General features: G+C 39.8%; 1 protein-coding gene across 1 annotated transcript; it reads left to right on the top strand.

The window, feature by feature from the left end:
* Positions 1 to 1,027: 1,027 nt before the first annotated feature.
* On the top strand, positions 1,028 to 2,721 carry LOC104418570. The gene has a single exon (XM_010029951.3). It carries the CDS (start codon positions 1,228 to 1,230, stop codon positions 2,419 to 2,421), a length of 1,194 nt encoding a protein of 397 aa, XP_010028253.2. The 5' UTR covers positions 1,028 to 1,227; the 3' UTR covers positions 2,422 to 2,721.
* The last annotated feature ends 10,417 nt before the right edge of the window (positions 2,722 to 13,138 follow it).

The following is a 13,138-nucleotide window of genomic DNA, read 5'->3' as shown; positions in this document are numbered from 1 at the left end:
TTTTAATTTTCCATGAACAGTTGATAAATTATTTAATCTTTTTTTTCCCCGTACATCGCCCATGAAAAGAGCCGTTGCTTCCTGTTCTGCAGACCTAATCTTGGGAGTATGCCGCCTTGGCTCTGACCTAATTGTAGCATGATCTAGGAAGTCATTGAATAGAGCCAAGAATATTAAACCTGCTCTCAAACTTGTTATGACAATCGGTATTTTGAAAATTGAATATTTTTCCTCATAAAATATTACCAAGCATTAATTAACAGGATCTATTATGATTAATTTAGTTTTATACAGATATGAAATGGAGAACTCACGTCTTTTTCAGACAAGAAATTAAGTACATTCAATATGTTCTTCATTTCTTTTTAGTGTAGATACAAGAAAGGATATACACCAATTGTATATCATGGGAACCCTAATTAAATGGTGCAAATTGAAATAATTTGGACAATTAAGATAAAACATACAAGATATGATATAAATAGCGATAGATCTGTTTCGATTTGGAACATTACTTATGTAATGGATGAATTGATGATAGTTAAAATCGCTTAAAATTTATATACTCTCATATTAGGTCTATTATAAATTTGGAATGGAGTGTAATGTCATTAATTAGGATCTATTTGATTTTTATTTTGCTTAATCTTGAAGCTTACACACTTCTGATTAACACGCAGAAATACAAATATTGCTCTCGATATCTCTCGTACACATTTTAATAGAAATAGTTTAGCCCTGAAAAAAAGAAGAAATTTGGATGCATATTGTTGGGTTGGTAAGCACTCGAGCTAATAATCTCAAAACGCACATATCCTTTTCTTTCTTTTTTCGGTAATGTGTAGCATTAGCAAGGAAAAAAATCAAGGGAACTTTCATTATGGTCAAAGTCCGCGACCCCATTTAAGTAAAAAAAAAACATATTTTCTTAATTAAAAAGAACAATAAACTAAAAATCCGAAAGTGGGGGCCCACTCTTCCACCTGCTATAAGTACTCCTCTCCTCTGGAGTCCCTTTACTCTCTTTCTTCTCTCTCTCTCTCTAGCAGAAAAGCACTCGGTCGTCTTTCCATTCCTCCATTTTCACACTTCCGAACACTCTCATTCACGCAATCATCATCATCATCTCCTTCCCTTCTCTCTGCCCCACCATACGCTCGGACCGAAAACCCTCGCGACGAAAGGGAGCACGAACCTCGGCGAACGACGCGGCCTCCGCCACCCGCCATGGTCGACGTAGACCGCAGGATGACCGGCCTCACCCCGGCCCACATCGCCGGCCTCCGCCGCCTCTCGGCCCGGGCCGCCGCCGCCCCCTCCACCCCGGCCGCCTCCACCCGCAACGGCCTCTTCTCCTTCTCCAACCTGGCCGACCAGGTCATCGCCCACCTCCGCGGCTCCGGCGTCCAGGTCCGGCCCGGCCTCTCCGACGCCGAGTTCGCCCTCACCGAGGCCGAGTTCGGCTTCACCTTCCCGCCCGACCTCCGCGCCGTGCTCTCCGCCGGCCTCCCCGTCGGCCCCGGGTTCCCCGACTGGCGCGCCGCCGGCCCCGCCCGGCATCAGCTCCGCGCCTCCATCGACCTCCCCATTGCCGCCATCACGTTCCAGATAGCCCGCGACGCGCTCTGGCCCAAGTCGTGGGGCCCGAGGCCGTCCGACCCGGAGAGGGCGCTCCGGGTCGCGAGGAACGCCCTGAAGAAAGCGCCGCTCTTGATCCCCATCTTCAACCACTGCTACATTCCCTGCAACCCGCCGTTGGCCGGTAACCCGATCTTCTTCGTCGACGAGAGCCGGATCTTCCTGTGCGGGCTGGATCTCTCCGATTTCTTCGAGCGGCGGAGCTCCGATTCCGAGCCGCACACGCTCCGGAAGCAGCGATCCCTGGGGGAGAAGAACTCGAAATCGGCCGGCTCCCTGTCAGAGTTCTCGCGGCGGAGCCTCGACGCCGCCGGGGGCAGGACGCCGAGGTGGGTCGAGTTCTGGAGCGACGCGGCCGTCGACCGGCGGCGGAGGAACTCGTCGTCGTCCTCCTCCTCGTCGCCGGACAGGTACCCGGACATGCCGAGATCCGGGATGCCCAAGTGGGTCGAGGAGTACGTGGACCGGATCGGGTCGGTGCTGAGGGGAGGCGGGTGGAGCGAGTCGGACGTGACGGAGATCGTGGGCGTGTCGGCGTCGGGCTTCTTCGAGGGCGGCGAGATGGTGCTGCTGGACAACCAGGCGGTGCTGGACGCGCTCCTGCTGAAGGCGGATCGGTTCTCGGACTCGCTCCGGAAGGCCGGGTGGAGCTCCGAGGAGGTGTCGGAGGCCCTCGGGTTCGACTTCCGGCGACCGGAGAAGGACAAGAGGCCGGCCAAGAAGCTGTCGCCGGAGCTCGTGGAGAGGATCGGGAAACTGGCCGAGTCGGTGTCCCGGTCGTAGCACCGGGCCTTCTTCGAGATTCTTTTTTCTTTTTTTCTTATTTTCCTCCCTTTTTTATTAAATATTAACCCCCTTTTCTTAATTTGGTTTTGCAAAAATTGAGGCCTCGGGCTTTGGGTTTTCCCTCTTTTGGGTTAGAGAGAAAAAAAACTTTTATAATTACAAAGTGAATACAAAACACATGGGGAAACGCGACGATGTACTATGTGAGGAAGATGTTGGAAATTACGTAATGCCATTGTTCATACACCAAGTAAAGAATTTAAATAAAAGAGTCTTAGTATGTAGTTTCTATTTTTATATTTGTATATGTATCGTTCGATATTGTTATGTGAATAATTTTACAGCTCATCGTTATCGGAGGCAGCACTGGCTCGGGTTCCTAGAATCGGCAGCACCTGTGCACGTGTGCGTCGCTTTCGAAGCCCCAAAAGCAAAGGGTTGTCTGGTGGAATTGGATGGGATGGTCTGTTTTGGATCGGTGCTGCTGCTGCTTCCTGGTAGCTAGTTGCTTCTGGGGTAGGCTTTTGGAATTTAAATCGAATGAATATGATCGAAGATCGTATGAGGGACGATGAAGCTTAGCTTCGAAATTGATTTGCACGTTCGACCGGCGATTACACAAATTGATTTTGGGGGGCCGAGTGAATTTCAATAGTGATGATGGTTTATAAGTGTACCCAATCATGTTGTAACTGGGGTGATATTTTGAGTCAGTTTGAACAAGTTAGCCAAATTCATTAGGGGTGATCAATTGTAGAGTAAGTCGATTCTTACCTCAAAATCAAAGACAAGACAAGACATGATTGGTTTTCATTTTATGAAATCGGGAACTAACCTTGTCCACCCTCGATCTAGACTAGTTGATCCGAGGAGTTGGTGGTGTTATTATTAGTTTTTTTTTTTTTTTTTTGAAATATTTTGTTTTTTATCTCAAAGATTCTCAAATATATAAGAAGTTACTTTAATGAAAAACAAACACTAACACATGAAAGTTACTAGTAAAAGTAAAAGAAGACATCACTCTCACAAATTATCTTTACTTTTTGTGCCGAATAAAAAATAAAAAATCAATTTCAGTCTGGTTTCTCCCCATGAATGGGAATCAAATCAATTTTCTCTTGGGAACTACTTAGAACAGTTCAATTCAGTCCGGATCCAAGGTTGAACCGTGCACGTCCTTGATTTTTTTTTCTTTAGGTCGTAGCACGTCCTTAATTTTAAATAAGTAATAGATGTTTTGAATGGGGACATTAGGTTTGCTTTTTGCGTCTTCCTCCGGACGTGGGTTTTCTTGGTTGGAAAAGGAAGATCCGAGTGACTTTGAGAAGCGCAGGCACAATCGCACGAGCACATTTTGCTCAGAAAAGTCTCTTCTTTTGAAAGGGAGAAGAGACCCAAAGCGAGACGGAGACATTCGAATCGAATTGAGGACGCAACTTTCTCTTTTCTCGTGTTTTCGGCCCCCCTAGAAAACAGGGAAAGATGGTTTTGTGACAGCAGAGAGAATCTGACACGGAAACCTTCTCCGTGTCCTAGCTTTTGAGAGGCGGAACAACGAGGGGATGCTGCTTCTCTGTGTTCTGCTCGAAAAAGAGATTTGTTTTACGGATTCCCGTTTGCCTTTGCAGATCTTCCCAACTCGGATCGCGGAAGATGGTCCCGATTCTTATCCGAACTCGACCCGGCAATCCTTGAGTAGAAAGATCTTCCCCAAAAATATATATAAGTTGGATCCCATCCTTAGAACCCGTTCGGTCGATCCTCCCGTATAATAATAAGGTATTTCATCTTAAATCTCATACAAAATGTCGCGACACACAAAACTTAAAAAAAGTTAATAGTCGGCAGGTGATATTTACTCTTGCTTGATTTTAAGATTCTCTGGTTATTATAGAAACTATTGTATAGCTACGTCGTGACTCGTATCATTTGGTGAGGCCCAATTCCCTAAGAAACTCCAAACTTTAAATCTGGTCTCAATTCTTTTCATACTTTTTTTTTCTTCATAAAAAATTTAAACCCATACTCTAAACTCAAATCTATTCACATATCCAAAAATCCTCCCTAATTTACTCAAAATTATCAACATCAGAATCAGTTGGAAGTTCATCAACATCCTCACCTTGTAAGGTATAATAGCAACCTTCTAATGTTGATAATATTGAAGAAATAAGTGGTGATTTTTTTTTACTGCAAGCAAATTTGAAATTATAGTGAAAGTTGAGAATCTTTTATGAGACCAAAAAAGGTTGGGGCAAAATTGAGCATCGACCTAAAGTTGAGGATTTTTTAAGGGAATTTGCCCGTTTTGGAAACCTACGTTTACATTTGCTACACCCAATTTTTAGAAGGGGGAAAATTTGAAATTGGGAGAATGACACAAATAATCAATAAATTTTGTCCCAATATGCAATTTGATCCATAAATTTTTTATTTGTTTAATATGATCCTTAAATTTTAACATAATATATAACGTGATCCCTAAATTTTTTATTTGTTTGATATAATCCCTGGAGTTTAGGTACATATTTAAATTAGTCCTTGAATTATGAGAAAATATTCAATGATGTTCCTAAACATGAATTAAATAAAGGATAGTATTGAACATCTTTACATAATTGAGGAATTAAGTTGAACATATACTAAAAGTCCATAGATCATATTAAACAAATTAAAAGCTCGGAAATCACACTACACGTTGAGTTAAAATTTAGAGATCACATTAAATATATTAAAATTCATGGATCATATTTTATATCAGGCCAAAATTCAAAGTCGGTACGAGACATTAGCGCTTGGAAATTCTGAGGGATTGAGGGAAGGAAGAGGGGGATGAAGTGAATAGCGCGAGAGGAGAAGGGCGAATCGGGGAAATCAGGGGGGGAAGGGAGAGTTGGCGCTCCCAGTGGGGGGGGCCCGTGCACGATCATGAGATCGTAGGGTCAGATGGTTGGGGGATCGAAGAGTACGCTCTCGTGGGGGTGCGGGCGCTTTCGCAGAATCCTTCACATTTGCTTGTCTCCTTAACTGGTCTTTTCCATATTTTAAATTTATTCGTGTCTTGGCTTATTTTCGGAAACGACGATGGCGATGGTTTCACCTCTGGGTCCACGTGACAAGGCGTACGAAGATCCGAGATCCGAGATCCGTATGTCGAAATTTGAAAATTGCTGGAGCGTGGTGGATTTCGATCCCAATTGAACCGGCCTGTCTCTTTTGGTTCGAGGGTTCGAGTTAGTGCACGCACGACGATTCTGAACCCCCCTTGAAAACTGGGTGATGTTTCGATACGGATCGCCACGAAGCACCGTCCTCCTTCCTTCTGATGGAAGAGCATCGACGCATTTGAGGACGGGGAGATTGCTCGATGAGTGCTTTCGCGGCGCTTCTTTGACTAAATTATCTTAACAGTTGAGTGAGACCAGTTCGAATGAGAGATTACATTAGTAGCATATTCAAACATATGTTTGTTGGGAATCACTTTTGGTGATTCTACTCCGGGTCTCATTTTAGGTAATTTTCATGTATGCATGACTAATAATGTATATAACTAACTAAAAAAAAAAAAAATAAAAAAAGACTAATAATGTATATAGACTTTAGCCATGCGATGCGCATGGTTGACTCCTAATTAGTGATTGGATCCTAAGTTTTATGGTGTGCCGTTATTCTTGAACATCTTGTTAGAGTAATTAAATGATAAACAATGCCTTTATTTAATAATAGTTTAAGCTTTTAGAAAAATCGACAGTGATCTTATAAAATCTCAAATGATATCAGCAGATTTGAAAGTGATGAATTCAAATTTTTCATAACTCCATTTACCTCCTCAATTAAATTTCTACAATTAGTACTAAATAAAAAGAGAAGACTAAGTACGAGGGGAGGGAGAGGCTTAGACTAATTAAATAGTCTCACACGTCTTACCAAGTTTTGACGGGGCTTGGATTTTTTTCCTTTAGAGAGTTCGATATTCGACCCAACATCCAATGACACATGGAAGGATTTACAGTAGGTTGATTTAACTTCTTTCTTTTTTTGGTTCACACAAAACATTAATTGTACTCTTGTGGTATCAATCTATCCACTAATTTCATTACATTAAAGACGGGTTCGTTAGTTGGGGACTCTCATAATTCTCATTGATTTCTATTGGAAAATTGGGTAGGCTAGGCAAAGCATCATCTCAACTATTATCAAGCATTCAAACTTATAGTTGGTGGACTATATATAATCAGGAGTTGTTGAGTTGAATTATGAATGTCTTGATAGTTGAACTTGAACTAATCACTTCATAGTAGTTAATTCGGTATGGCGGCGTGTCATTTTCACTCAATCACTACTATTGGTAGATCGCATCATTATATATGACAACCTACATTGAGATAAAATATCACTCACAATCTTTGTCATGCTCTCACTCAAAATTTTCCAAATTCTCCATCTACCTTCTTCTCTTTTGTTCAGAGTAGTCCATGTGCTTTTCATAGAAGTTCACCGTGACTTCTTCGGTTAAGTTAGTCCGTTGGAGTACTGATATGGACAAGATGAATACAAGCATCATAGCCTTATTGGCACATATGATGCTAATACGTCTTATATGGCATGAAATTGCTATGTAGGAATCTCTATTAGCAACGCAAGAAATTGAGAGATAAGCCATGGTAACTTCTTGCACCCTCTCTCACATGTTGCCGGTCGCATGGGGAGGTGACTGCTGCTAGTGCTCTCTTAGATCTCATATAATAACTGTAATACAACCTAATTCGATGGATATGGATCAAGATGAGATTTTTCCCTGTAGGTCCTTCTTATCCCAAATACTATTTATATTATGATTCATGTTATTCATAATTTCTTTGATATATGAAAAACATATGCACATTCCATAAAACAAAGATACACGAAGAAAGTGGAAAAATGTAAACATAGGCTATTGCCGAATCGGCTATGCTTAAAACCTTTGCGTGGCGGGTGGCGGATTACAGCCGAAATCTTCCAACGGTAGGTCTCCACATCCATAGACAAGCAAAGGGAATTATCAAGGAAATACAAAAAAAAAAAAAAGCAATAAAAAAATATATGTGGAATATATATAAAAGTTCTCATGAAAGTACCTGGATAAAGACTTCACCAATCACAAATGTTTCTATAGGCCTACAGTAGTACAGCTAATCAGCTCAACCTAATTAATAAAAAAACCAATTCATAATATTTTCAATGTGCAAATTTATTTCAATGTACAAATTACCTTAGATTTAGATTTCGTTGCATCGATTTGTAACAGAGAAAGAAAAATAGTAGAAGAGAGATTTTATGGCACTTTTTTTTTTGGTCGGTCCTACTTTAATATTCAGATTTTTGCCCTGCCTCCTTATAGGGTGTAAGAATCAAAATCCACTATAAAATGAAATCGTCTCTACCTCAATTCTCCATGAAGAGATGTGGATTTGAACCCCCCACCTCCCCCTCTCAAATTGAAAGAGTAGCCACTAGGGTGAATATCCCGTGGTTAGATTTTATGGCATTTGCTAAGTTATAACAATGCTACAAAATGTTCTTTACCAAAAAAAAAAAAAAAATGCTACAAAATGTATTGTGGTAATGAAAATATTTATTTTTCTTCTATGATGGGTAAGTCAACTTTTCATGATTCCATTGCCTAGAAAGTCAAATAAGTAGGCTTGATAAATTTGCCATGGGCCCATAGGGACCGTATCTTTTCTTTTCTTTTTTTTTTTTTTTTTTTTTTTTTTTGGGATAGGGCCAAAGTGTGGGGACCCACTTGGAAAGAACCTTAGAAGCAAAGCAAAATAAAAGGGAAAAGAAAATACCCCAGAAAAATATATTGGTCAGCTAGAAAATAGTCGGCACCAGAAAATCACTATGCCCAAATTGCTATCTTTTATTCAATTTTTTTTATTGAAGTAATTTCTGATTCTTCAGTAGATATTCATTATATATATGTATATATATTTATTGAAGTCTCCAACGGTCGCTGCCACCAGCCCACCACCTCCTTTGTTTACCGTTGGGAGTCACGTGTCGCCCCACCGCCACTCATCTTCCTCACGTGCTTCTTTTCCTTGTGATTGAAATCTCTCTCTCTCTCCCCCTCCCTCTCCCTTCTTTTCTACCATTTCAGTGTCTATCGTTATTGGCCAAAAATATGTCCCTTCTCTATTCTCCACTTGAATGTCGGCCATTTAATAAGAATTATTATTATTTTTTAATTAAGACAACGGTTTATATGACAAAATATAGGATCCATCTTAAACATAAATACCCAATGGATAAAAAAGAACATCCGACAAGATTAACGAAACTTCAAAGGCTAATTGGATTGTGAAAAAGGGAATTCTCTGACTTCCCCCAAGATCTTTTACACACACACACACACACACACACACACACACACACACACGTGTTTGAGTGAAATTCTCCTTCATCAAAAGTTTTGCTTGTTTCATAAAAAATGAATTATTTGAAAAATATAATGATAGTTTATATCATTTAAAATAATTTAGTCAATAAATAATATTTTTATTATTGATAATAATTTATTTCTACACAGTTTGTGGAATTTTGTGGACAATGAAAAATGTTTTTCATTCTTTGTAATTGAATTAAACAATTATCTTTTAAAAAATATTTTTCAAATCATTTATTTTCTGCGAAATATACGCATCTAAGTCGAATCCTTTGCCAAGAGAGCAACAATTTTTTGGACGCTCGAGGATTTGAATGAGGGCCATGGGGGTGACGAAAGAGCTGGGCCAATTCACCAGTAGCCTAGCCTTTTGTCTGCTGGTTCGAAGACACGGCAAAGACTTTAAAAAGTCCCATGAAATCAAACCCCCACTTTGAGCGATCCAACTCTTAAGATCCTATCTTTATTTGTCATCAATCCTGCGGAATCCATCTTTTTTTTCTTTTCATTTAGGATGAATCAGCAGATGAAGTAGGACGACGGATCGTGACAAATTCGACCTCAAAGATCCATCTGTCCGCCATCCTCCCCTCGGCCCCAGACGAAACCCTAGGGACAAGAAATGACACTCGACACTCGACCACCGACCCAAAGTCCAACCCTTGTCTGCTCAAGGGGTGGTCGTGGTGGTGGCCGATTGGCCAATCGTGTCCCACGCGAAAATGCGCCACAACACAACCACCCCCCCCCCCCCCTTTCTCTCTCTCTCTGACTTGCCTAGGCAAGAGGGTGTCCGGACATGTTGAGGCCTGTTCACGACATTGCGAGACAGGTGCACTTGGGTCCGGAGTGGCAAATTCAAAGGGAAAGATTCAGGATAGCGACCACACGTTTGACATTAGAATGGGGATGTTTTGGACGCTTGTGCCCGAGATGTTGCTATGTGATGATGGTGGTGGTGGTGGCGGGATGGGATCACGGGAGCAAAAGGCGACTGGCGAGTTATTGTAAGGGACCAGCTCAAGATCGATACCTTTGTGTGGTGTTTGTGCATAGGCGCATGACATTTTTGGATCACCGCCTAAGGAGCTCAGTCTAAAAAGTGTTTTGTCAGTTTGGGACAGGTTACAGCCATTGACTTCGGTGAGAAATTGACTGGTGATAGCTAGGGTTTGGGTGTTGGTGGGCTGTGCTAAATGTTAGAGTTGCACTTGAGGTTGCTTTGTGAGTTTAGGTTGCATTTTTTTTTTTTTTGGCTGTGTGTGAATTTTGCTTTCTCTTGAAAAGGTCATAATAATTGTTAAGGAATAGAGATTATGGTGTCATTAGACTGCATACTAAAGTAATAATAGAAAGCAAAATCATAGCTAGGTCAAATATGCGGGTGAGTCCAACCCTTGGAGTTTTAGATTCTAAAACTTGCTTGTCCCAACCGGCCCGAAAGCCTTCGTCGTCTCTCCTCTTTTTCTCCCTTACGTTCTATCTCTCCCGAGTCTCTCTACCTTCTCTCCCTCATGCTCACGGTCAAGATGCATCTTCTGTCCCTCTCTACCATTTTCTCGGTCACGACTTGCCCGCCAACCACCACACCACCACCGCATGATCATCGAGCCGCCATCATGCATCCAATGCACCTCCACGGCTCCACTAGTCACCATAGTCCTCGATGGCTTTTTTTCAGACTCATCATTCTCTTGTCTATCGAGGCTACTATCTTGGGGTATATAGTCACAGGTTTGAATAATCCAACATCATAAGTTAGGAAAAAAGCCACCAAAAACCTCAAACATTACTCGGAAAGACAAATTTATCTTAAACTTTTTTTTTGTAACATAAAAAACCCCCAAACTTATCAATCGTAACACATTTACCTCAAACTCTATGGCCAACGGCATTTTTGTCTTTTTGTTTTTTGTTTTTTCTTCTTCTCTCTTCCCTTGGGGCCATGGCGGAGGGAAGCCGAACTTAGGCATTGGGCCATCCTCGCCAACGTCAAGTGAGGACAGCCCCAGTCAGATCCGGCGAGGGCCGCCCTAGTGAGGGCTGTCCTCGCTCAACCTAGGCAAGGGCAATAGGCGAGGGCTGCCCTCGCCCGACGTTGACGAGGGGCCCGACGCGCCGAGTCGGCTTCCCTCCATGAGAGGAGAAGAAGAAAAAAAAAAAAAAAAATTAAAAAGTAAAAGACAAAAATGCTTTATAATTTGGGATAAATGTGTCATGAAAAAGAGTTTTTGAGTTAAATGTGTCACAAAAAAATAAGTATTTTTGTGTCACAAAAAAAAAAAAAGAGTTTAGGATAAATTTATCACTTTGGACAAATTTGGGGTTTTTGGTGACTTTTTTTCCTATAAGTTAATATTATGTTTCATTTGTTTCATGAGAAATGAATAATTTTGAAAAATATTTTCCTAGAAATAATCGCTTGAATTAATTAGCCACAATTTTTTTTTTTATCGACAACAATTTATATCTAAATATTTTTGTAGACTATGAAATATTATTCTTTCATTCATGCTTGTAAACAATATAAATGATCATTTTTAACAAAATATTTTCTAAATTATTTATATTCTGCAAAATAAATGGAATCTTTATCACATATCCATGTGCTCCACAACATATGTTTTTTCTGGGCAAGCAAATATCATTTCATTGCACAAACGCATCAGTAGCTGGACAAGGTCCACGACATGTCCCCATCTCTCGTACAGTCCACAAATGACCCTCCAATTGATCCAAAGATCCAATAAATGTCCCAATTACCTAAGAAACGGCCCAAAAAATTGATCCATTGGCCCAATTACCTCTAGCCCAACCCAAATATACAACTCAAAACCATCAGACCACTTTTCGACCACCAAAAAAAGAAAAAAATATATCAGATCACACCTTTTTTCACCTTCTATCAGTAATCCGCAATAACAGAGGCAACGGCATCAACTCATCGCTCAGCACATATACAACCTACAAAAATAGAACTTTTCTCCACCTTTGGCGTAACCATTCTAGGAATTGCCCTACAACATGTTATTTATCTACAATAATATCTCCAAAAGGCAAATGTTTCCTTACCTGACATCGAAAATGGCCCAAGAAGTGAAATTGTGTGGGTGGGTGCGCACGCGAGAGAGTATATTTTCTAGAAGAATTAATTGTAAGGGTACAATAGTATGTAATAACAAAAAAAAGGAAAAAACAAAGAAAATATTGGATCTTTTGGATAGGGAATAAATTGGTGGACTACTTTATTTTCTCATAACTTCCGGATGAATTAATTCTATTAAAAATTTGGGTTAATACCCAGAAAAATCTTAAATCGGTACACTTGTGACAAATTTATCAAAATAATTTTTTGACTATGAAAAACTCTAAACTGGTATATCAATGATAAATTTAATACGACTGATTATAAAAAAAAATCATAAACTGGTACACTTGTGACAAATTTACCTCAAACTAACTAATTCGACCGTAAAAAAACCTCAAACTGATACATTTGCGACAAACATACTCTTCATTAAATTAGATTAATACCACGAAAAAAGAATAAAATTTCAAATTGATATACTAGTCAACTGTCATATGTCATTCAATTTAGTAATTTGACAGTAAAATTTAACAGAAACTAATAGAGGGTAAATTTGTTACAACTATACCACTTTGGGGTAAATTGGTCAAAGATGTATTGGTTTAAGGCTTTTAGTGGTCAAAAAATTAGTTTGGGATAAAATTGTCACATATATACTAATTTGGGATTTTTAAAGTATTAACCCTATTTTTTTTTTTAAAAATTTGGTATTTGTCAAAAAAAAATTTCCACAAAAGTAATCACAATAATCACACGACAATAATCTTAAACATTTATCTTGAGTCTAAATATTATATTATACAAAATGATAAGGTTAATCTCTCCTATTGCATATACACCTATAAATTTTTAATTTTATATAGCAAATTTATCTAATCTTTCATACTTCAAATGTTTTCTATTCTCTCTTTCCTAGGTAAACAATATAGCTCACCGAATACTTTGTATCAGCATATGAATTATCAAATATTCATCAAACTAAGCATCATTATTTCGTGGGACATTGTTCATTTCGTGTTCATTGAAATATCTCATGTTAAAAGAACAACAATGACATCGATGCTGATAATAATGGCCAGCAAACAAATACATGATTGAAGAATTTTCATCTAATTACCGTTGATGTATGGAAAATATCATCCAAATTAAGTTGTATTGGACTATTCTGATAACTACTATGTGGTTAAAAAAAAGAG

Source organism: Eucalyptus grandis, chromosome 9 (genome assembly GCF_016545825.1).
Source record: "Eucalyptus grandis isolate ANBG69807.140 chromosome 9, ASM1654582v1, whole genome shotgun sequence".
NCBI lineage: Eukaryota > Viridiplantae > Streptophyta > Magnoliopsida > Myrtales > Myrtaceae > Eucalyptus > Eucalyptus grandis.
Note: the sequence above shows the minus strand (reverse complement) of the source record. Positions and strands in the feature narration are given on the sequence as shown.